The 23,256-nt window shown below is 43.0% G+C and overlaps 1 protein-coding gene and 1 pseudogene across 3 annotated transcripts in view; both read left to right on the forward strand.

The window, feature by feature from the left end:
• Positions 1-23,256, forward strand: part of SPTBN1 (spectrin beta, non-erythrocytic 1) — a 214,132-nt gene that overhangs the window by 61,411 nt on the left and 129,465 nt on the right. For all 3 annotated transcript variants that reach the window (XM_030827597.1, XM_030827598.1, XM_030827599.1), the window contains exon 2: positions 7,262-7,456. In XM_030827597.1, coding sequence (XP_030683457.1) covers positions 7,309-7,456 — 148 coding nt within the window. In that variant the 5' untranslated portion in view covers positions 7,262-7,308. The remainder of the gene's footprint in view (positions 1-7,261; positions 7,457-23,256) is intronic.
• On the forward strand, positions 10,140-11,459 carry LOC115838309 (annotated as a pseudogene).

The raw sequence follows: 23,256 nt of genomic DNA on the forward strand, positions 1-23,256 counted from the left end.
AAAGCAGAGTGTCTACCAGATCTATGTAAGTCAGAAGAGTGTATGTTTCAGGCATTGTGACTGATGGAGATGGTACCAGAGTGGCAGCTCCAATTGACTTTGCCCCTGTGCTCTCACCTCCCAGTCCTCCCTTTGCCACCCATCCAGGCAGCCCATTTAGAAACAAATAATTAGCAAGCACTTAATGTTACCAGGCACCCTGCTAGGAGTTATAAAGACAGAATGATGGGATCATGACCTCAAGAGGCCATGAGTTATTGATGGTAAGTAAATAGAAGGTTTGTAATTATGAAGCAGTCTTTTAGGTCAGCGGTGCATAAGGTGTCGGAGGGAGTGCATGTGGGCACTATCTAAGGTTGTCTAATTCAGACCAGGTGGTGGTGGTGGTGAGTGATTTGAGGAGGTTCCTGGATGTAGTGATACCTGAGCTAGGATTTGCAGGAAGAGTAAAGAGCTGTTCCAGGTGATAGGTTTGGAACTGAGACAAGAACATGATTCTTCTCTCTCAGGAGTTGCAAGAGCTTAGGACATGGATAGTGGGACCAGGCTAGAGAGATGGGCAAGGTCCTCATGGAGAATCTCATTTTCTCTCCTAAGACTTCTTGGCATTATTCTGAAGGCATCGGGAGCCAATTGGTAGATTTTAGTTTTTAGGGGGATAAAATGACTGGAATTACATTTTAGCACGGTCCCTCTGGTAGCATTGTAGGGGAATGGATTAGGGATTACAATGAGAGATGAGGAGCTGGAATGAGAAACTCCTGCTGGAACTAACTCATGAGATTTTCAGGAGGTACAAGTTACCTTAGGGCCACCCTGTGGAGGGAGAGGGAGAAATGAAAGGTGACTGTGAAGGTTTCTGACTGGGGCGACTGGGAGAAGTGGGGATGCCATTCAGCGAGGGAGTGGTGGAGGAGATGCCGGGCATAGAGGGGGGCGCTGTGAGTTCGATGTTTGACAGGCAGAGTTAGTGATTGTTAGGAGACACCTGCACCTTGCTGTCCAGGGAGCAGCTGTCAGCACCGGGTAACCAGCAAAGACAGAGAAGTGGATGATGTCACCAAGAAAGATTTTGTAGAGTAACAGAAGAGGATGCTGGAAAGTAGCCTGGGGATTATTGTTTCTTCATAAAACAAAAACCTGTAAGTTTATCTCATAACTTGTGCGACTTAGAAAATAAATGTGGTATCTTGGAAGTAAGAGAACAGGTAAAGTATTTTCCCTCTGGGCTGTTCCAGGTATTGACTTTACGAATTTTAATCAATATAGAGGAGAACTAACAGAATACTTACAAGCCTGGCATGGTAACATTCCAGTTTCTTTCCTAATGGTTATGACCTGTGGTAGCTCATGCTAGAGCTGTAGAAACCTCTTTGCCTCAAAGGTTCAGGATATTAATTTCCACATCCATTTCTGCCTTGGTCCACCTGTTTGAAGAAATGAATTTAGTGTCTGCTTATTGAAGCAGAAAATAATAAAGCATCTGGAATTTCTGTGCATCTTATGGAAAATTCCAGTTCATAGGATGTAGGATTAGAGAAGAGTAATTTGAGGGGGAGGATCTTGGCTTTTCTACATACTCCTTTTTATACATACACACGCACCCACCCCCTACCCCATCCCACCCCACCCCCGACCCCACAATGGAGAAGAGCAGGGAAAGTAGATAGGCACTTTCCTATCTTTTCGAAACCTAGTCACAAAGAACATGGGCATTACCCTTGTCACACGCAGAGTATTACTGTTTTTATTCATTCAAAAGTTATTTAACGAGCTCCTACTGTGGTGATCAAGTCCAGTGGAATCCAGGCCCTCGCTCTGCTATTAGAGGGATGAGGGCCTTTCTCTTCAAGGGGAGATTCCCTTTCCTTGTGTCAGCCTTACATAGTCCTTTCCGGGTTTCCTAATGGTGGAACCACCAGGCAGAGTTCCAAGATGGCCAAGCCTTCCTCCCTTCTCTTCCTAACCTTCCCACAGCTATTTAAGAAGTACAGATGACTTCACAGCCCATGGGAGGCATGGCCAATAGCACCTTGAGAAAACCCAGCCCTTTTTAGATAACCTCCTGGGACACCTGTATGTGTGATATACACTGTCTTCACAGCTGGCCCGGTCCCATGTGGAAGTGGGTTAGAGGATAATGATGTTTGTAGCACGCTGGAGTTTGGAGTCTCCATGCCATGGGCACGTTCTTCCATACTGTTGCCGTGACTCTGACTTCTTCACCCTCACGTCACTCCCTTGCTGTTGTTGAGTGCCTAGAAGGGACCTTTCCATGATGGCTATGGTGGGAGCAAGGGATGTTTTGCCTTGAAATTGCCTTGAAAATAAAATAATGGGTTCTATCACTGTAAATACTCAGCTTTCTTTGGACAAAGGACATTGTCTTTGGACAGATGGAGAATGTTGAAGAAAAAAGATGTTTCCACTATCAAATTCTGGACACTTGAGTGAAACAGTTGAATAAAAAGAACTCAGAGCATTGCTTTTTTTTTTTTGGAGACGAGTCTCACTCTGTCATTTGGGCTGGAGTGCGGTGGCGCAATCATGGCTCACTGCGGCCTTGACCTCTTGGGCTCAGGTGATCCTCCCACCTCAGCCTCCCATGTAGCTGGGACTACAGGCATGTGCCACCATGCTCGGCTAATTTTTGTAGAGACAGTGAAGAGGGGTGGGAAGGGTGTCTCACCATCTTGCCCAGGCTGGTCTCAAACTCCTGGGCTCAAGTGATCTGGCCACTGTGACTTCCCAAATTGTTGAGATTACAGGTGTGAGCCACTGTGCTTGGCATATATTTATTTATTTTGTACACAGACTAGTGGATAATTTGGATACTTTGACTTCCCATTCACCTTTCTGTTTTTTTCTTTTGAGACAGAGTCTGGCTCTGTCACCCAGGGTGGAGTGCAGTGGCACAATTATGGTTCACTGCAACCTCCACCTCCCTGGCTCGAGTAGTCCTCCTACCTCAGCCTCCCAAGTAGCTGGAACCACAGGTGCATGCCACCCCACCTGGCTATTTTTTTTTTATTTTTGTAGAGATGGGGGTCTCACTGTGTTGTCCAGTCTGGTCTTCAACGCCTGGGCTCAAGTGATCTGCCTGTCTTGGCCTCCCAAAGTGCTGGGATTACAGGCGTGAGCCACCACTCCTGGCCTAACCTTTCCGTTTTAAGGAACAACAACAGTGTTTTTAAGGAACACCATTAAGAAAGAACATTAGGGAAAAAACTGCTTTAGTTCTCTGAATGAATGACTTATTTTAAGCTTAAGACAAGAATTATCACTTACATATTAAGTAATCTGTGGGCTGGGCAAGGTAGGCTCGCACCTGTAATCCCAGGACTTTGTGAGGCCAAGGCAAGCAGATCACCTGAGTTCAGGAGTTTGAGACTAGCCTGGCCAACATGGTGAAACCCCATTTCTACTAAAAATACAAAAATTAGCCAGGCCTGGTGGTGCACACCTGCAATCCCAGCTACTCAGGAGGGTGAGGCAGGAGAATTGCTTGAACCTGGGAGGTGGGGGTTGTAGTGAGCTGAGATCATGCCACTGCACTCCAGCCTGGGTGACAGAGCGAGATTCTGTCTCAAAAAAAAAAAAAAGAAAGAAAGAAATCTGTGGAAAGCCGTTGTTGGTTCAGTGATAGAAAGAGAGATTCGCAGGTCGGGGCAGGGCAGGGCCCAGGCTGGGCTTCTGCAGGAGTCAGGTGTGGTGGATGTTGCAGTGCAGGTATAGTTGTCCTGGAGGTTTCTTCTCATTGGTCAGCAGGTGGCACCAAATAGCTAAAACTTATCTGGGGAGAGGCATGCCTTGCTTGGGTTTCACCTTGGGTTGAGTTGGATTAAATTTTACTTTCTGTACTTTCAGAATTTGGGATTAGTAGCACTTTCACATTTTCTCCCTAGAGATAGAATCCTCCAAGGTTGAATTTTATAAAAGTCTTTGATATTGATGATAGTCATGAAAGTTAACTATATTCAAGGTCAGATGATTGCATGACAATATTAATTTTCATTTTTTGGAAGGGTTTATGACTTTGAATATTAAATGCCACTGTAAGATCATTCATTGGAATATACTTACTGGATTAGGTTTCTGAAGTTTTTGTGTTTTTATTAAATCCCATAAATAAATTGCTAATGTAGGTGTGAAAATTAATGTACCCGTGAATGTACTTGAGATTGAGTATGTCTATCTGATGAGAATCCAGGATTTTACTTCCATTCAAGATTTTTCTATTAGAGCAGAGATGGGTGACAGTTTGAGTCACAGGTGTTGTGGCTCAGTTGTAAGGTGGATTCAGTGCTTCTTCCTCAGGAACATGTGGGGTGTGTTGGCGGTGCTCTTGGATAGCATGTGAGAAAACAGCCATGACAAAAGAGCAGGCAGTTGTGTGCTGGTACCACCCAAGAGCCTACTGTTTATTTAAGGTGCAGTTAGTTTGTTTCAGCTTATTTACTATGGAAACTTGGTTGCATGTGGCATGTGTGGTTATGTGCTGGAACTTTTAAAAAGCTGCATTTCAAGCAGGGGATAAATGTTTCTTTTCTGCATATATGGGTTTGTTTATTTTTTGTGTGGTGGCATATGTGAGGGGGAAGAATCATCTCTTGAATGATCCTTACGTGTTGCTGAGTGGTGTCTGGTTTGGTTAGCACGCAGGCTTTCGTGAGGAGGCCTGCTGACTTGGGCCTAGGTGCACATCTTGGTGCACATTGAACAAGGCTTTCACTAAATGAGCATCCAGGTACAAAAACCTGACAATAAAGTTTTGAGTTTTAAGATGTTGATAACGGCCGGGTGTGATGGCTCACGCCTGTAATCCCAACACTTTGGGAGGCCAAGGCGGGCGGATCACAAGGTCTAGGAGTTCGAGACCAGCCTGGCCAATATGGTGACACCCCGTCTCTACCAAAAATACAAAAATTAGCAGGGCATGGTGGCTTGCGCCTATAGTCCCAGCTACTCGGGAGGCTGAGGCAGAAGAATTGCTTGAACCCAGGAGGCGGAGGTTGCAGTGAGCCGAGATGGTGCCACTGCACTCCAGCCTGGGTGACAGAGCAAAACTCCATCTCAAAAAAAAAAAAAAAAAAAAAAAAGTTGATAACATATCTTTTTTCTTGGGATATCTTTGTACCACTTTAAAAGGGGGTTGTCTTTTCCCTCCTTTCTTCTTACATTTGCAGATTAACAATTTACTTAGATAGCTTCATATGCCTGACTGAGTCTGATTCCCCACAGTGAAATTTAAAATATGCAGGAATTTAACCACACCCATGGGTATCAGGCATAGCACTAGCTCAGTTTCTCAATGCCTCGGGTCTAGTCAGTCCTTCACCAGGTCCTGTCAATTCTCCCTCCAAAGCACATCCACCTCTAAGCACATCCACCTCCTAACCATCCCCACTTCTCCACCCAGAGCTACACTGCCATCATTTCTGGAGTAGCTCCCAAGTGGCCCTGCTTCCATTATTGCCGCCTAGAATCTGTTTTCCACACAGCCCTGGGAAGAATATTTTACAAATACACTCAAGGGTGGTGTCGGTTATTAGCTTAAAATCCTGCGGTTGCTTCCCGTCACACTTGGGCTTGCCCACCTCCCTCCCCAACCTTGTCTCCGAGTCTCTCCCACTGCCCACTAGATTCATCCACGCTGAATTTGCCATTCCTCCCGCGTGCTATGCTGCTTCCTTTGCCTGAAACACTATTCTTCTTGATCTGTGCGTGACTCATTCCTCTTGACATTGAGTTCTCAGTTTCAAGACCCACTCAAGGGAGGCCTTCCCTGATCACCAGATCTAAAAATAGTCACTCCCTCTATCACATGACTCTGCTGTCATTTTTTTCTTTAAACTGTCTTGCCTTTTCTTGTGTGCTTTTTGTCCAGCTCCTACCACTAGGATATAAGCTTCCCTAGAGCCAGGTCCTTGTTGTGTTCGTTTTTATCCCTAGCATCTGGTACAGTGCAGAGTACGCAGTAAGTCTTCATTGTATTTTGGTTCAATGAGTGAATAATAGCTATATTGAAGGGAGAAGCTATGTTTAAAGCTCATCAGTTCAGGATAAAGAATAGCAATCATGTATTGAGCATCTACTGTGCACTGGTACTGTCCTTGGTTGCCATACACTCCACCTTTTTTTTGAGGTGGAGTTTCGCTCTTGTTGCCCAGGTTAGAGAGCAGTGGCATGATGTCGGCTCACCAAAACCTCTGGCTCCTGGGTTCAAGCAATTCTCCTGCCTCGGCCTCCTGAGTAGCTAGGATTATAGGCATGCGCCACCACGCCTGGCTAATTTTTTATTTTTAGTAGTGATGGGGATTCTCCATGTTGGTCAGGCTGGACTGGAACTCCCGACCTCAGGTGATCTGCCCTCCTCAGCCTCCCAAAGTGCTGGGATTACAGGCGTGAGCCACTGTGCCTGGCCTTACATCTTAATCTTAAGCATCAGTTTTCTAATATGTAAGTGAGATGTTTAGATAAAATGATCTGCTAGTTCTCTTATATAACATTTTATGAATTTCCAGGAGAAGCTTAAAGATTATAATTTATGGTGATACACAATAGGAATAAATGAGTTCATTCAGAAGCCCCACATAGGTGTTGATCTACCTCCGATAACATTTCTTTTTTTTTTCTTTTTGAGATGGAGTCTCGCTCTGTTGCCCAGGCGGGAGTGCAATGGCACGATCTCAGCTCACTACAACCTCCGCCTCCCAGATTCGAGCAGTTCTCCCTGCCTCAGCCACCCGAGTAGCTGGGATTACAGGCATGTGCCACCACTCCCAGCTAATTTTGTATTTTTAGTAGAGACAGGTTTTCACCATGTTGGCCAGGCTGGTCTCGAACTCCCGACCTCAGGTGATCTGCCCACCTCGGCCTCCTAAAGTGCTGGAATTACAGGCATGAGCTACTGTGCCCAGCCCTCCCATAACATTTTTAAATTACAGAGTTTGAACTTTAGAAAGAAGGAATAAACCCACCATTTTGGGGGCATCCATCATCTCATTCAATCCTCTCAACAACCTCCGAAGTATCTTCCCTCTTTAATGGTTGGGGAAACTGAGGCTTAGAGATACTAAGTAACTTGGCTAAGGTCACACACCTATTATGAGACAGTGCTAAAATCTGAAACCAGCATTGCTCCAGAAGACCTATTCTTGGCAAGCACTGTTTTATTTTCTACTCACTCTTTTCCCAGTTGGTTCCGTGGGGACTGTATACACTTTAGACGTCTAAATGTTTTGCCTTTTCTTTCTCATAGAACTCTAAGAAGGAGCTGATGTGGAGGAGCAGCTGAGACAGTTCAAGATGACGACCACAGTAGCCACAGACTATGACAACATTGAGATCCAGCAGCAGTACAGTGATGTCAACAACCGCTGGGATGTCGATGACTGGGACAATGAGAACAGCTCTGCACGGCTTTTTGAGCGGTCCCGCATCAAGGCTCTGGCAGGTGAGTCCTTCACGCCTGTCACGGAGGCCCAGGATGCCTAAAATCAGGATGCCCCTTAAAATCATCCACCCTGTTCCCATGACACTGTCGTGTTCGAAGGTTGTCTCACTTCTATTTAAATGTGTCCTTGACAGCCAGCTGACCATTTTGTAAGGTAGTCAGTTCCATATTTGGAGAGCTGTCAACCCTAATGGCCAAAATTATTCAGAGCACAGAGTGTTATATATAACAATTCAAGAACAGCTGCCCTAAGTTTGTAAGAATTCTTTTATTTTTGACAAATCTTATATTCCAAAACATCGAAGCATACTATTCCTTATACTCAAAAACATACAAATTAACCTGTGTACTTAGTGCCTGTCATACATTAACTGGCCTGACCTGTACCAAGATGGGTTAGTATCACACGTAAGGATTTTACATCTGAAAAGCAATAGCTGAATCTGGTAAAGGCACATTTAATACAGTAACAGGTAAGTTTGCCATTGGTCCATTAGTTCGTGGAACATGTCCTTACTTTGTGATTTCTCATTCCCTTTTTGCTGGTGAACACCTAGAGCAAACTTTCTCCATGGCCCTGGTGGGGGTGAGGAGTGTTTTACCCTAAAATTGCCCTGAAAATCAGGAAGGTGTTCTGTGGCTCCAAAAATTCAGCTATATTGAATATATGTAAACCAAGGATCAAAACAGAGTTTATTCAGCGTCCTGCATCTGTACTTTGAGATTTCAAATCAAATTTCAAGTGAAATTTATTCCAAATGATTTTTTCCTAATGTCTTTAATTGTGATAAGTAAATCAAAGTTGTGACTTGAGAAGTTAAGTTTACTGTTAATTCTAACCATATAACTTATATTTTTGTTGCCTTTATAGTGGAATCTGATTATGAAGCATGCATCATTTAGAGACATCTTGATTGTGGACAAAGGAAACCTAACCCAGAGTGGTTTAAGTGACAAAGAGGATTTATTGGTCACACAGTAGGCAAATTCAGTCTTTAAGCAAGACTTACTCCTGGACTTAAATGGTGTGACCAGGATCTAGTTTCTTTCTCTCTATTCTGGCTTTATTTTCTAGTGCAGGCTCTGTTCATAAGAAGGCTCTATCCTGTAGTCCCAAGATGGCTGCCCCAGGTCCCAGACCCCCTTAGACTATGGACATCCAGCAGAAAAGAGGATGCTTTTCTGCTTTCCACGGCCCGGATATATTTGTCTAACTGGCGTGATTGATCATGACTTGGGTCATGTGCCTCTCCCGCTGGAGTTGGAGAATCTCATGTGCTGTTAACTTCTAAACAGGATGCACCCCTTAGAGTGAAAGTTTGGTTAGTCTCAACCAAACAAGTTGGCTAGAAAAATTGGAATATAACAGAAAAGAGGAAGAGGAGAATGGATGTTGGGGATACAGCTAACGATGTGCTACAGAAAAACTATTCAGCTGCTTTAGGATAATTTGTCTCTTGAGTGGTGTTGATTTAAAGATCTTTCTTGAGCTTGCCTGAATGAATGATTAATCAGTCACTCTAGAATTGGGGCTTCATTATCATTCATTAACATGGAACTTTATGGAAATCATGACCCTGGCTTGTGCTAGTAAAGTGATTTGTATTTTAATCTCTCGCCTCTTTTTCTTGAATTTTCATTTGAGTCTTTAGGCCAGTATGGTAGTGGTGGCCAGTTACCTTTGATCATGAGTCTTTTACTTTCTGATTCCAGGCTACGTAATATCCCCTTTTTAAAGGACCATTTTGTTTGCAAACTACAGAACAGTTCCTTATTCTTTGCATGTGGTCTTTTGTACAGTTTGAGAGGAGAGCCTCCAGCTGTCCTTAGTATCCATCATTTGTCTTAACCTTTCTAGGATGTTTATCTAGGTCCCTCAATAACTGTAGTCATAATAATAGCAAGCACCCGCCGGGCGCGGTGGCTCACGCTTGTAATCCCAGCACTTTGGGAGGCCGGGGTGGGCGGATCACGAGGTCAGGAGATCGAGACCACGGTGAAACCCCGTCTCTACTAAAAATACAAAAAATTGGCCGGGCGTGGTGGCGGGCGCCTGTAGTCCCAGCTACTCGGAGAGGCTGAGGCAGGAGAATGGTGTGAACCTGGGAGGCGGAGCTTGCAGTGAGCCGAGATCGTGCCACTGCACTCCAGCCTGGGTGATAGAGCGAGACTCCGTCTCAAAAAAAAAAAAAAAAATAATATAATAATAATAATAATAATAGCAAGCACCCAATATGGTACTTATACAGTGTGCCAGGCACGGTGGGAAATGCCTGCATATATTAACAGTTAATCCCATAACAATCATATGAGAGAGATTATTACTGTCTACATTGTATAGATGACAAAACAGGTTCCAGAGAGATTAAGAAGCTTGCCCAAGGGCGTACTGCTGCTAAGTGGCTGAAGGCATACTGACTCTGCAGTGTATACTCTTTTTCAATATTCAGTAAAGTAAAAAAAAAAAAAGAAAAAAGATGTAAAGCTCATTGGCAGAGAGCATTGCTAGTGAGGTAATTCAAACATGTTAAAAAGATCTTTGGAATTCTCAGGAATGCATCCTGTGGTCTAGAAGAAACCATGAGGAACCATGGCAAGTTATTGAAAAGGAAAGATGCTGCTTCCAGGTTAAATGATATTGAGCGGGGGGGCGGGAGTCGTATTCAGTGAATTTACAAGATACCGGGAAACCCATCTGTTGGGGGAAGGTAATGAAGGAAATTATCTTATCCTGCGTATTCTTTTACTTCGTTATTCTGTGGGACAGAAAAATCTCTGAGCCCTCTAAAAAACTATGTGCTGCTAGCAGGAGTTACAGAACAATCCAGTAGTGTCTGGAATAGAATAGTGATTTGAAAAGTAGAGGGCTTGTTTAAAGCACGGGATGCTGGGCCCACCCCCAAAGTTTCTGATTCAGTAGGCCTTGAGTGGGGATGATAATTTACATATCCAACAGGCCAGGGGATCACATTTTGTGACTGATGCAGAGTACTGACGGTCATCCGGTCCTCTTCCTTCGGTATTTGAGAGCACTTTATCTGGACCGAGCTAAAGTCTAGAAAGAAAGAAAGTTTCAAACCCAACAGAGTTACCATAAAGATACACTTGGGACCTTTTTTAGAAGATGGCACTGAAAGTGAAGAAGGAAGCTCTTGGCCCGCCTAAAGCCGAAGGCAAAGCGAAGGCTTTAAAGGCCAAGAAGGCAGTGTTGAAAGGTGTCCACAGCCACAAAAAAAAGATCCGCATGTCACCCACCTTCCAGTGGCCCAAGACACTAAGACTCTGGAGGCAGCCCAGATATCCTTGGAAGTGGACCCCAGGAGAAACAAGCTTGACCACTATGCTATCATCAAGTTTCTGCTGACCAGAGTTTGCCATGAAGAAGATAGAAGACAACAACACACTTGTGTTCATTGTGGATGTTAAAGCCAATAAGCAACAGATCAAACAGGCTGTGAAGAAGCTCTGTGACATTGATGTGGCCAAGGTCAACACCCTGATTGGGCCTGATGGAGAGAAGAAGGCATATGTTCCACTGGCTCCTGATTATGATGCTTTGGATGTTGCCAACAAAAGTGGGATCATCCAAACTGACTCCAGCTGGCTAATTCTAAGTATAAATATCTCTTTTCAACAACAACAACAAAAAAGGATCCACTTGATGTGGGAGTGGTGTGGAAGGCTAACCACTTGACTTTGAGGAAAGGGAGATATCTTCCTGTCTCTTATAGAGGAGTGATACAGTGATAGGCCCAACAGGAGGGAGTGCTGTTGTGGGGTTTCTGCTGAACATGCATGTTCTAAAGCGAGACATTTTGCTTAGAGCCATGAAAATGTACGTATCACATTTCCTGTGTCCTTCTAAGGCTTTCGGTAGATACAATCTAATCTAGGCTTCAGTCTGAATTCTGAGGCAGATCTACAAAAGATGCAGGAATTCATCTTTTAATGGTGCAGTTCATCTTGTACTGATAGTGGAACCACCACCTGTGCCCTTTACTAAGCTGCTTTCAAGGTTTATGTATCTAAGGAAATAGGGTGAGGTAAACTACTTGTTACTAATTCTCACCCAGTTGACAGATACTTCCTATTATTAGGTTGTTATCTGTGAATTGTAAAAAACTTTCTTTTTTTTTCTTTTTTTCTGAGATGGAGTCTCGCTCTGTCGCCTAGGCTGGAGTGCAGTGGCGCAGTCTCAGCTCACTGCAAGCTCTGCCTCCTGCCTTCACGCCATTCTCCTGCCTCAGCCTCCCAAGTAGCTGGGACTACAGGCGCCTGCCACAACCCCAGCTAATTTTTTGTATTTTTAGTAGAGACGGGTTTCACCGTGTTATCCAGGATGGTCTCGATCTCCTGATCTCATGATCTGCCCGCCTCGGCCTCCCAAAGTGCTGAGATTACAGGCATGAGCCACCGCGCCTGGCCTAAAAAACATTTTTAAAATAACTTTTACTTTACGTATCTTCATCTTATTCACCCTCAGGAATTGCTTTTAATTCAATGCAGCATAATAAGAAATATATTTGGTCTTTGTTCTGGGTTCCTGGCATAGAGCTCCTAAAACCAATGGAGTCTGCTGAGTGATGGGAGTGTCTTTTGTTATCCATAAGGTGTCCCTTTTCTGACACCTGAGTTTGTGCTAATTCCATGACTTTGGGTGGGGATAGTCTCCCATCCCTAGCTAGCCTCAGGATGATGCTGTGCACTCAAGACTGAGCGATTAGAGAATTGGAACTTTCAGCATCATCCACTCATCTGTGGGGAGGTGGTGTGGGTAGAGTGGGGTGCCCTGAGAGGACATGGAAGCCCCACCTCACCCCAGTACCTTGCCCTGTGTACTTTTCTATTTGGCCGTTCCTGAGTTGTAACCTTTATAATAAATTGGTAAACATAAAAGGTAAAGTGTTTTCCTGAGTTCTGTGAGTTGTTCTAGCATATTATTGAACCTGAGGGGGTTCTTGGGAACCCCTGAATTTATAGCCTGCGGCCTGGGACTTGCAACAGGCATCTGATATGGGGGCAGTCTTGTGGGACCAAGCCCTTTATCCTATGGGATTTAACAATAATGTCAGGTAGAGGTGTCAGAATTGAACTGAATTGTAGCATACCCAGTTGGTACTGGGGAATCAGACTACTAAGATATTTCACAGGGGAGATAGCATCTCTGGTACAGTATGCAGCATGTCAGCTGGTTTTCTTGTTTGTTTAGAGATGGGGTCTTTCTGTGTTGCTCAGGCCAGAGTACAGTGGTAGAATCATAGCTCACTACAGCCTTGAATTCCTGATCTCCAGTGATCCTCCTGCCTCAGCCTCTCAAGTAGCTGGGACTATAAGTGTGTGCCACAAAGCCTGGCTATATCAGGTTGTTTTTTTTTGTTTGTTTGTTTGTTTTTTAATGTATTCCCAGCTACTTGGGAGGCTGAGGCAGGAGAATGGCGTGAAGCCAGGAGGCGGAGCTTGCAGTGAACCGAGATTGCGCCACTGCACTCCAGCCTAGGCGACAGAGCGAGACTCCATCTCAGAAAAAAAAAAAAAAGTTTTTTACAATTCACAGATAACAATTCACAGATCACAGGCCTGTGATCACTTGTCAAATACTAGCTTATCATTACAAAAATGAATCGGCCTGCAATCAGTCACTTCCACTGCCTAGTTCTTTCATTTTCCTTAAACTCTGCTGCTTGAAAATCAGTCTGATTCATATCTGAGTCACTCATCGCCACCCCCAGTTCCTTAGTAGCCAGAAACATCAGCCTGATGATCAGGAGGAAATACAGAGAACTTGACCCGGAGCACCTGGCAGGATTGAAAGCAACAGCTTTTTCTCCAAGTAGAGAAAAGCTTCATCTGAAAGCTTTCCCCTCATGCAAGTTGAGTGATAAGAAATCTCAACTCTTCAGCTTGTAAAAATTTAAGACTTAGATGTGTTTTAAGAAATTAATTAGAATTACCAGGCGCAGTGGCTCACGTTTGTAATCTCAACACTTTGGGAGGCCGAGGCTGGTGGATCATGAGGTCAGGCGTTTAAAACCAGCCTGGCCAACGTAGTGAAACCCCATCTCTGCTAAAAATACAAAAAATTAGCTGGGCGTGGTGGCGGGCGCCTATAATCCCAGCTAGTTGGGAGGCTGAGACAGGAGAATCAGTTGAACCTGGGAGGCGGAGGTTGCAGTGAGCCAAGACTGCACCACTGCACTCCAGCCCGGGCGACAGTACGAGACTCCGTCTCAAAAATAATAATAATAATAATTAGAATTAACATTGACTGTTGTAATATACTCCAAAATTTTGTTTATATCCAAAAATATTTATAGATATCCAAAATATATTAACATGCAATCCTCATGAAAAGTTATTAATGAGACGCTTTACATTTTTTATACTACATCTTTGAAATATACATCTTTTGTATATGTAACAGACTGGCAAGACATATACTTATTCCTAAAGTGGAATGTGGAGTGAAAACATGGTAGATGGTACTTCTGAGGTGTTACTGTTCGCAGTTTGGAAGGAAGCCGAGGAGAGCATTGGTCAATCCTGTTAACTAGCACAGTGAAGTAGTTTTTATGTTTTCTGTAAATGATTGCCTGCATCCCGTGATTGCAGGCCCACTTTCCTGACCTCTGACCAGTTGCCTTGGTATCATGGAACATGTGGTGATTCAAACTAAGCTGGACTTTTTGGAAACCAGCATTTAATTGAAGTAAAAAGAAAACAGTTACACAATTTTTTAAAGACTACGTCTTCCCCTAATTTGTGTTGATTCTACTATGAGACAAGAAAAGTGCATTTCTGCTTGAGGTGCAGTAACAAAACTAGCACAAATTTCTTTCCTTCTTAACTATTTCTCGGATAGAAGATTCATTCTTGACGTAGACCTTATCATTATAGGATTTTTTTTTCTTTTCTTGTTGAGAACTTTTACTTTTTCACTTAAAGGAAGCATTTGACAGTCGCTTCTTTTTAGCATATCTGAATTGCCAGCCCAGGGCCATTATTAAGTCAAATAAGGGTTACCTGACAGTCAATCTGATAACCAAGATGGCTGCTAAGTGACTAACAGGGAGCGTCTGCAGTGTGTATCTGCTGGACAAAGGGATGATTCACATACCAGGATGGAGCGAGATGGCACAAGATTTCATCACAGTGCTCAGGATGGCATGCAATTTAAAACGTATGAATTGCCTATTTCTGCAGTTTTTCATTTCATGTTTCCAGACTGTGGTTGACTGAAGGTAACTGAACCATGGAAAGTGAAACCCAGGCTAAAGGGGACTAGTGTGTGTGTGTGTGTGTGTGTGTGTGTGTGTGTGTGTGTAAACCATTTGACTTCTAGTGAACGAACAGAGCCAACCTCTTGCTGAATATGTAAAGAAATCTATAAAACATGGCCTAGAATGATCTAATTAGGAGGAGGAAACCTATTTACATGAGACTATATATGTATACAAGTGCCAGGAAGTTAGTATAGGCAATCATTGCTATAGTAAGATGGAGTTTCGCTCTTGTTGCCCAGGCTGTAGTGTGATGGTGCGATCTTGGCTCACTGCGGCCTCTGCCTCCTAGGTCCAAGTGATTCTCCTGCCTCAGCCTCCCGAGTAGCCGGGACTACAGGCGCCCGCCACCACACCTGGCTAATTTTTGTATTTTTAGTAGAGACAGGGTTTCACCATGTTGGCCAGGCTGGTCTCGAACTCCTGACCCCAGGTGATCCGCCCGCCTTGGCCTCCCAAAGTGCTGGGATTATAGGCATGAGCCTCCACGCCCAGCCTGCTGTAGTAATTTAGAGGGAACGATTGATCTCTCTCTCTCTCACACACACGCACACACACACACACACACACACACACACACCAGTCATTTTAATGGGTAGGGTCTAGTAACCTAAAGAGCACTGGAACTTGGAGAGAGGAGTCTGGGACCTGAGCCTCTTCGTGGCTGCTTCATTTTCCACTGCAGCAAAATTGAAGAGGCTAGGCTGCAGGTCTCTGAGGACACCTCTCGTTAAAACAGAAAGTCTGCTTTGGGCTGCTCAAGATAGTATATGCCATCTCACGCCTGGACTCATTGTCTAAATCATGTTAGGGCTCTTCTTGTTCGCACACCTAACATTCTGTTCAGAGGTGACACTTTCCTGCCCCAGGGGAAAGAGAACAGCTTCTTGCATGGTGGAATGGGTTTTTACAGAGAGGATTAACAGGGATTTAATAGCTACCCATTATTTTCCTCATCTACTCTTCAGGCTGTATCCCTAAATTAGGCATTATTTGGGACTGTTTGTAAAAGAAGTGTGGTCCCTAGCACACAGTAACTATACTACCATTGTTTGTGAAATCAGAATCTGAAAGAGCATTTTATATCCAAGTTGTTCATGAAAGCTATTGTGAGAAAGTCTGTTGAGGTATTTGCTCATAGTCCTAGATTATACCCTCAATTTATTTTTCACATATAAATGGCTTCCATAGTTTTCTCACATAGGGGTGGAAGAGTCTTTGCTTTACTTTTTTAGGTGTAGTTTTCCTGTGGTTCCTTCTGCCTCCTCTGTCTCTTCACCACTATAGACCCAGTTTCTCCCCTGCTTCTGAAATCAGCTTGGATTCCTGCTCTTGTTCTCCCTCAGACTCTCTTCTCACCTCAGCAATGGCTGAAATCTCACAGTCGCTGAGGTGAGTGATCCAGGGAGAACACACAGATGGAGGCCTCGTGCTCCCAGAGTTTCTGACTATTCACCATTCACTCGTCCCCCTTCCTGGCCCAGCCCCCATTCCTGCCCCTCACTCTTTGAGAGCCCAGGTTCTCCTTCCTGAGTCACCTCAGAGAAGCTCTCTTGATCCTCATTCCCTTTTTTGTCTCCTGTTCCACCCCTAGCCTTTGTCTGAACTCCTCATTCTCTTCACTCCACCAGAATTCTTTCCCTAAGTCAGTCACTTACTTTTGAGGCGCTCCGTTCTTCTGTGAAAAATCTCTTAGAATTGAGAGTTGATTAATGACTGAATTTAAGGAATACAATTGCTCTTTATTTGGGGACTGCCTATGTAAGCAAAAGAGGAAAAATGTATGTGAACTTTCTGCCTTCTTATCTTTTTCCTGGCTCTGTCTGCATATATGTTCTCTCTCTCATAGACACATATCAGCTTTATTGAAGTACAATTTACATACCATAAAATATACCCCCTTTGAAGTATACCATTCAGCAGTTTTTAAAATATACTCAGAGTTATGTGACAATTACCACTAATTCCAGAGCATTTTTATTACCTCCCAAAGAAATCCCATGTACATTAGCGGTTACTTCCCATTTTCCTTTCCCCCAGCCCCAGGCAACTACTAGTCTACATTCGGACCCTATGGATTTGCCTATTCTGGACATTTACTAAAAATTGAATCATGTAATCTGTGGCCTTTTTGTGTCTAACTTCTTTCACTTAAAACGTTTTCAAGTTTCATCGGTGCTGTAGCATGTATCAGTACCTTATTTCTGTCTCTGCTCTCTTAGATAAGTAATAGTGGTAGATTAGAGAGAAAGAGCAGAAAATACTCTGTAAAAGCTACCAACACCCTAGTGCTGTGAATTTTATTTGGTGGTTGCCTGGAAACAGATGGCAGATCTGTTGTAGGCATCAGAAACTACTGTAGGCCAGGCGCAGTGGCTCACACCTTTAATCCCAGCCGAGGCAAGTGGATCACCTGAGGTCAGGAGTTCAAGACCAGCCTGGCCAACATGGTGAAAACCCATCTCTACTAAAAATACAAAATTAGCCACATGTGGTGGTGCACACCTGTAATCCCACCTACTCGGGAGGCTGAGACAGGAGAATGACTTGAACCCGGGAGGTGGAAGTTGCAGTGAGCCGAGATTGCGCCATTGCACTCCAGCCTGGCTGGGTGACAAGAGCAAGACTCTGTCTCAAAAATAGAGTAAGTACTGTAGACTTAGGAAGTTTTTCATTTCCCCAAATGTGGTCATCATAAAGGTCTATTGGTGGGTGTTTGGTGTCTCAGATGGTTCTATTTGTTGCCATTATTAAATTCACTTACACAGTTAACCCCTTTGCCAGTTTTCTACCAAAGTGGATCTGTGAGAAAGTACTATCATAGGATGATAAAAGGTAGAAATTTAATTTATATATAAGGCACTTGTAAAGTTCTTTGTACTTTAAAAATAAAACATGTCCCATGATAAAAGCAAACTCAAAATGACACAAAGTATATTTTTAAATTTAACAATACAATGCAGCTCTCTAGAATTTTATTTAACCTCCATCTTCAGTGATACCATTCAATTTAATTTTCTAATTAGGAGAGAATTGATGCTAGGTAGATGTTAAATAGTTTCTTAAGTTGCATTTGATTTTTGATACCAAGTCACTTAAAGAAGATAGTTTTGATTATTAAGCCATAAATTCACCAGTATTTTGACATGATCATACTCAATAGTAGTCCAGTGGAGAGGGGCCCAGGTAACAGCAGAGCTAAATATTTGGTCTATGTCTAATGATTGACTTCTCTGAAAAAAATCATGCTTAGAAAATTATTTTTGGTTAGGTCCTTCTGGTTGTAAGGAATAGATTCACTTGAGTTCTCTGAACAACAAAGATATGTGTGTTGTGGATATGGGGTAAAAGAAGGAGAGGCCAGGAGCTGTGGTTCATGCCTATTATCCCAGCACTTTGGGAGGCTGAGGTGGGAGGATTGTTTGAGTCCAGGAGTTGAAGAGCAGCCTGGCCAACATAGTGAGACCTTGTGTCTCTGAAAAGTAAAAAAAAATTAGCTGAACGCAGTGGCGCACACCTATAGTCCCAGCTACTTGTGAGGCTGAGGTGGGAGGATTGCTTCAGCCCCAGAGGCTGAGGCTACAGTGAGCCGTGATTGTGCCACTGCACTTCAGACTGGGTGACAGAACAAGACCCTGTCTTTAAAAAATAAATACATACATACAAGAGAGTTATTACAAAGTTTCATTCAAATGAGCCCTGAAAAATCTATGTGACAGTGGCTGCTGTGGACCTGGAGGCATTACTTATATTTCCGATGGGCCATGCACCTCATTCATTGGAACCCTCTACTTAGTATCTGCTCCTCCTTGACTCAGCTCACATGTGGCTTTGGTATACTGTCATTTCAACCCCAGCTCTTGCCTATCCTTTGTCTTTTGTCCTCATTGCTAAATGAGTGAATATCCTTGTTTCCTGTAGTTCAAATGTCTGTAAGGTTGGGTACGGAGATGGGGTTTTGATTGACCCGGAAGATCGTTTTATCCAGGTCATGGCCGACCGGATACTTAGAATGGATACCTTCAGAAGAGGTGTCCCCAAACATTGGTGAGGAGCTGGAAGCTGTATGTACAGAACACATCAGCTCCATCCATCCACAGCTCAGAGGGCATCTGACTGGCAGTTGGAGGATATTGTTGGCATGCCTAATGCAGAAGAATTGTGGTGGGGTGGAGGAAGGCATTTTATATTAGGACTTTTGGGGAAAGAGATTGGAGTATCTTGGATGATCAAGGGAAGGGCTAAATAGCCAATCTGAAGAAAGGGTGAAGGGCCCATAGGACAACAGAAATTAAGGCTTTTCATCTCTCCGTCTCTTGTTGTTAGTGACCTTGTGTAAGTGGGCTTCTGTCTCTGCTCCTTGTAGGTAGTCTTCTAGATGACAAGAAACATGGCTGCCATCTGCTCCTGGGCTTCACTCTCTAACACCTTCCATTTTTTCTGGTTCCAGTTGGAAATATTAGGGGTGTTTGGGAGAAAGGCTGTAATTTACCAGGCTTTACTCAAATGTCTAGAGCAGTGAACTGGAGTATGGAGTGTGGAGGGACATAGGAGCATGGCAGCTCTCCCTGGAACCACATGGAGCTGTTTCCCCCAAAGGGGAAAGGTTGCTGGGAAGATGACAATAAGTAACAATGAATGTTTACAACGCATTTTCAGATAGACTGGTGTTCTTGGTTCAGAGATAAAGACATTTTATAAAATGCAAGGTGATGTTTACCATTGGTTGGTTACTTAAAAAAAAACATGAACATCTTTGGATTCTCAAGAACCAAGCATCACTCTTAGAGCATGACAGGTGCTTAGTACTAGAGTGCCATTCTAGATTCTTTAGCAGTACAGTGACATAAGTACTCTATTAACACATTCCTTACTCACATGTAACCTCTTTTGGGGAAATAGACAATGTGTATAAAATAAGCAATGAATTTATATGAAAGTGTTGTGATACTTCCTGAAAACCTGAATCTTAGCCTTTTCATCCTCTGGTTGAGAAATACATCTGTTTTCTACAATTCTTATTTCTTCTGTATTTTTATTAGTTAATCTTCAAGGGAATTTGCAGAGCTCTGAATTTTGACCTCTTTGCTGCAAGCCTGTGAATTTTAAGAACTCTCAGATAATGACATCATTGACTGATGGGTACCTGTTACTGGGTGAGGCTGGTAAGAATTTTGCCATTCAGGTTTAAATTTCTGCAGACGCTTTAGGCTTTTTGAATATGTATGTGAAGTCGCCTTATTAGTCACAAGATTGTGTCTTTAGGCATCCTAAGAAACTGATGGACTGAAGTCGGAGATGCTGGGCCATTTGCGGGCCCTCAGCCCTTCCCTGTGTTACATGTTTACCTATTGGTTCACTCTAAGTTTGCAGGAAACCCAAGCTCTCCCCACTGCCTCCACTCTGAGCTCCAGCCCTGGCCGGGAGCCCTCTTGCCGGTATGGTTCACAGTAACCTTTCCTCTTCAAGAAACTTCCTTGGCCCTTGCTATTCTGTACCCCATGTTCTCTGTGTCTTATTAGTGTCATGTGTGTACTCAGGTGGGTGTATCCGTAATCTCCCTCCAGCTGATGACTAAATTCCTTGAAGACAGTGACAATGGTAACATTTGTTTCCACTTTCCCTACAACACCTCACCTAAGTCTGAATGCACCTCTGCTTTTTATTGAGTGTTTGTCAGACTGAAGAACTCATTCATGGTCAGAGCTATTAATTATCACTTCATCTGGGGAAAATTTCCTCCTAATTTTTGTGATACCTATTAAAGAGTTCTTTGTGTTTAATAATTTTACATTAAAATGCATTATAAAATAATGTATTACATTGTACGTTACAATGCATGCATTGCAAAAAAAAGTTCAAACACTACAGAAGTGGGCAATAAATGTTTCTCCTTCCCTAAACCCTTTCCCATCTTTCTACATAAAGATAATTCCTTTTAAAAAGTTGATGTATATCTTTTGAGATATTTTCTGCGTACTTTTTTTTCGAGACATGGTCTTGCTGTGTCACCCAGGCTGGAGTGCAGTGGTGCAATTTTGGCTCATTGCAACCTCCACCTTCCGTATCCAAGTCATCTTCCCACCTCAGCCTCACAAGTAGCTGGGATTACAGTCACACACCACCATGGCCAGCTAATTTTTATATTTGTTTGGTGGAGATGAATTTTGGCCATGTTGTCCAGGCTGGTCTTGAACTCCTGGGCTCAAGAACTCAGCCCACCTCGGCTTCCCAGAGTGCTGGGATGATAGGTGTGAGTCACTGTGCGTGGACTCTGTGTACATTATTGAAAACATTATTATGAGCTGAATGTTTGTGTCCTCCCACTCAAATTCATATGGTGAAATCTTAATCCACAACATGAGGGTGTTAGGAGGTGGGGTCTTTGGAGGGTAATTAGGTCATGAAAGTGGAGCCCTCATGAATGGGATTCGTGTCCTTATAAAGTAGACATGGGAAATGATCTTTCTCTCTACCATGAGAATCTGAGAGGATGGCTGTCTGTAAACCAGGAAGAGGTCCTTCACCAAGAACCCAACCGACTGGCACCGACTTCCAGCCTCCAGAACTGTGAGAGAGAAATAGTTGTTGGTTAATCTCCCAGTCTGTGGTATTCTGTTTTAGCAGTCTGAACTAAGACAAATTTTTCTTTTCTAGTAATAAACAGAAGTAAGACCAGCTGATTGATAGAATCCTGGAGTTTAATCTTTCTCTTACCAGAATATTTGTCTTAGATTTTCATTCTGGCAGTGTCTGTATGATGTTAACGTGCTGCAATGTTAACTTGGTAGAGATGGTTTGGGAAATTTAAGGCATTGTTTGCTAGCTTAGTAGAAGCCATTATACAATGATTCAGACGTCCTTTACTGTGGGTTTGGCCCCTGCCTCCTTTTGTGCTCCAGGTATCTCACCCTAGGGTTTTTACCCTTTTTGGTTAAAAGAACTAAAGCTAAAGATTTCTTTAGTTTTCTGTTCCTTCCTTAGGTCACTGGGATGTTTCTGGAGCTCTTCCACCTTTGCCTCTTTACCTTCCATGTTCCTTGGATATCAGGGGTGCTCAGTAGAGGGTATCTCTAAAGAAACTATCTCCCCAAGGTTGGCCTGCAGTTTGCCTGTGTTTTTCTCTGTCATCATTAGCCTGGAGTAGATGTTAGCAGTTGAAGTTTGAGAATTTCATGGTTAATTTTTCCAAATGTTGGCCACAGTTTTCCTGGAGTACTGTATTGTGACAAGGACATATAGAGTATTAGGTGACTATAGTGACCAAGCAAGATAGGGAATGGAATGTTAAAATTGTAGTAGTTTATACGTAGATTACCTCTATTTTGCTGCAACAGCCAAAGGCCATTCATCTGCCCCTCACTGTAGAGCACAAGTGGAGGAGAATGTTATCGTCATTTTAACTGATGCGTAATTTAAGCCTTTTTTCCTGTGGTTAATAACAACAAAAACAATCTAGTAACTTCTACTAGCAGCATGTTATTTAGCTAGTGTGGCTCTCCGGTTAGCTTTTACCTTTTTCTCTAGCCAGGGACATGTATTTGACAGTTCCATGGATTGACAGTCCCAAAGCTATTTTATATGCTGATTTTGGAGAAGTAAGCCTACAGACCGAATCTATTAGCCCCATTATATGTCTCTGCTATGAACATACACACTTTTATACCTAGAACTGCAGAGGATTTGTGTGCGCTTCCAGCGTTTGCCCTGGGCCCCTATACACACTGTCCATGGAATTATACTCATTGTCTCCCAGCATTTGAAGGAAGGCGAGTGTTAGTATGGATGCTTGTAAATAATGTAGAGGCATTCAAGACTACCTTGAGAAATACAGGATGGAGGAGACGCGAGGCTGGAGGATGCACTTGATACTAATGCGAAATCCAAAACCCCTCACACTGAATTAACAGGTGTTCCCATGCAGCTTTGTGCATTCATTTAATCAGTCGTAATCTTCAGTCATGCCCACATGTGGATTTTCTTTTTAACTCCCTCACATTCAGGGAGCCATTTTAATTGACACACACAACACAATTATTGTCCGACCTGAATTTTATGATGGGGGATGATGTTTCTATGTTTTAAAAAACTCAACGGATGACTTCAGAGTACTCATAGAGATGTAACCTATAACTGACTTGTGATTTTGAAAGAAATAATTTTCAACCATTTCAGTAAGGAATATATTTTATATGGCAACATAGTATACATAAATGTATGTATATTTGAGAATATACATACACATAAATGTATGTTTATGGGTGTATTTGTGTGTATCCACACACATTTAAATTCCACAAAGTAGTGTTTACATGTACCACATGAGATGCTCTGATACTTTCTATTCTATTCCATTTTTTAAAATGCTAGTATTGATCTATTAATTCAATTTTATTACATGGTGTTGGAATATCCTGTGATAGGTACATTTCAAAGTACACCTAAGTGATCTCTTTATTTTTAAGCTTTATTGGAATGAGTGCTTATTGATTTTGTTTCATTCATTCATTAGTGAATGAATAA

The sequence above is a fragment of the Nomascus leucogenys genome, chromosome 14, assembly GCF_006542625.1.
Source record: "Nomascus leucogenys isolate Asia chromosome 14, Asia_NLE_v1, whole genome shotgun sequence".
Lineage (NCBI taxonomy): Eukaryota > Metazoa > Chordata > Mammalia > Primates > Hylobatidae > Nomascus > Nomascus leucogenys.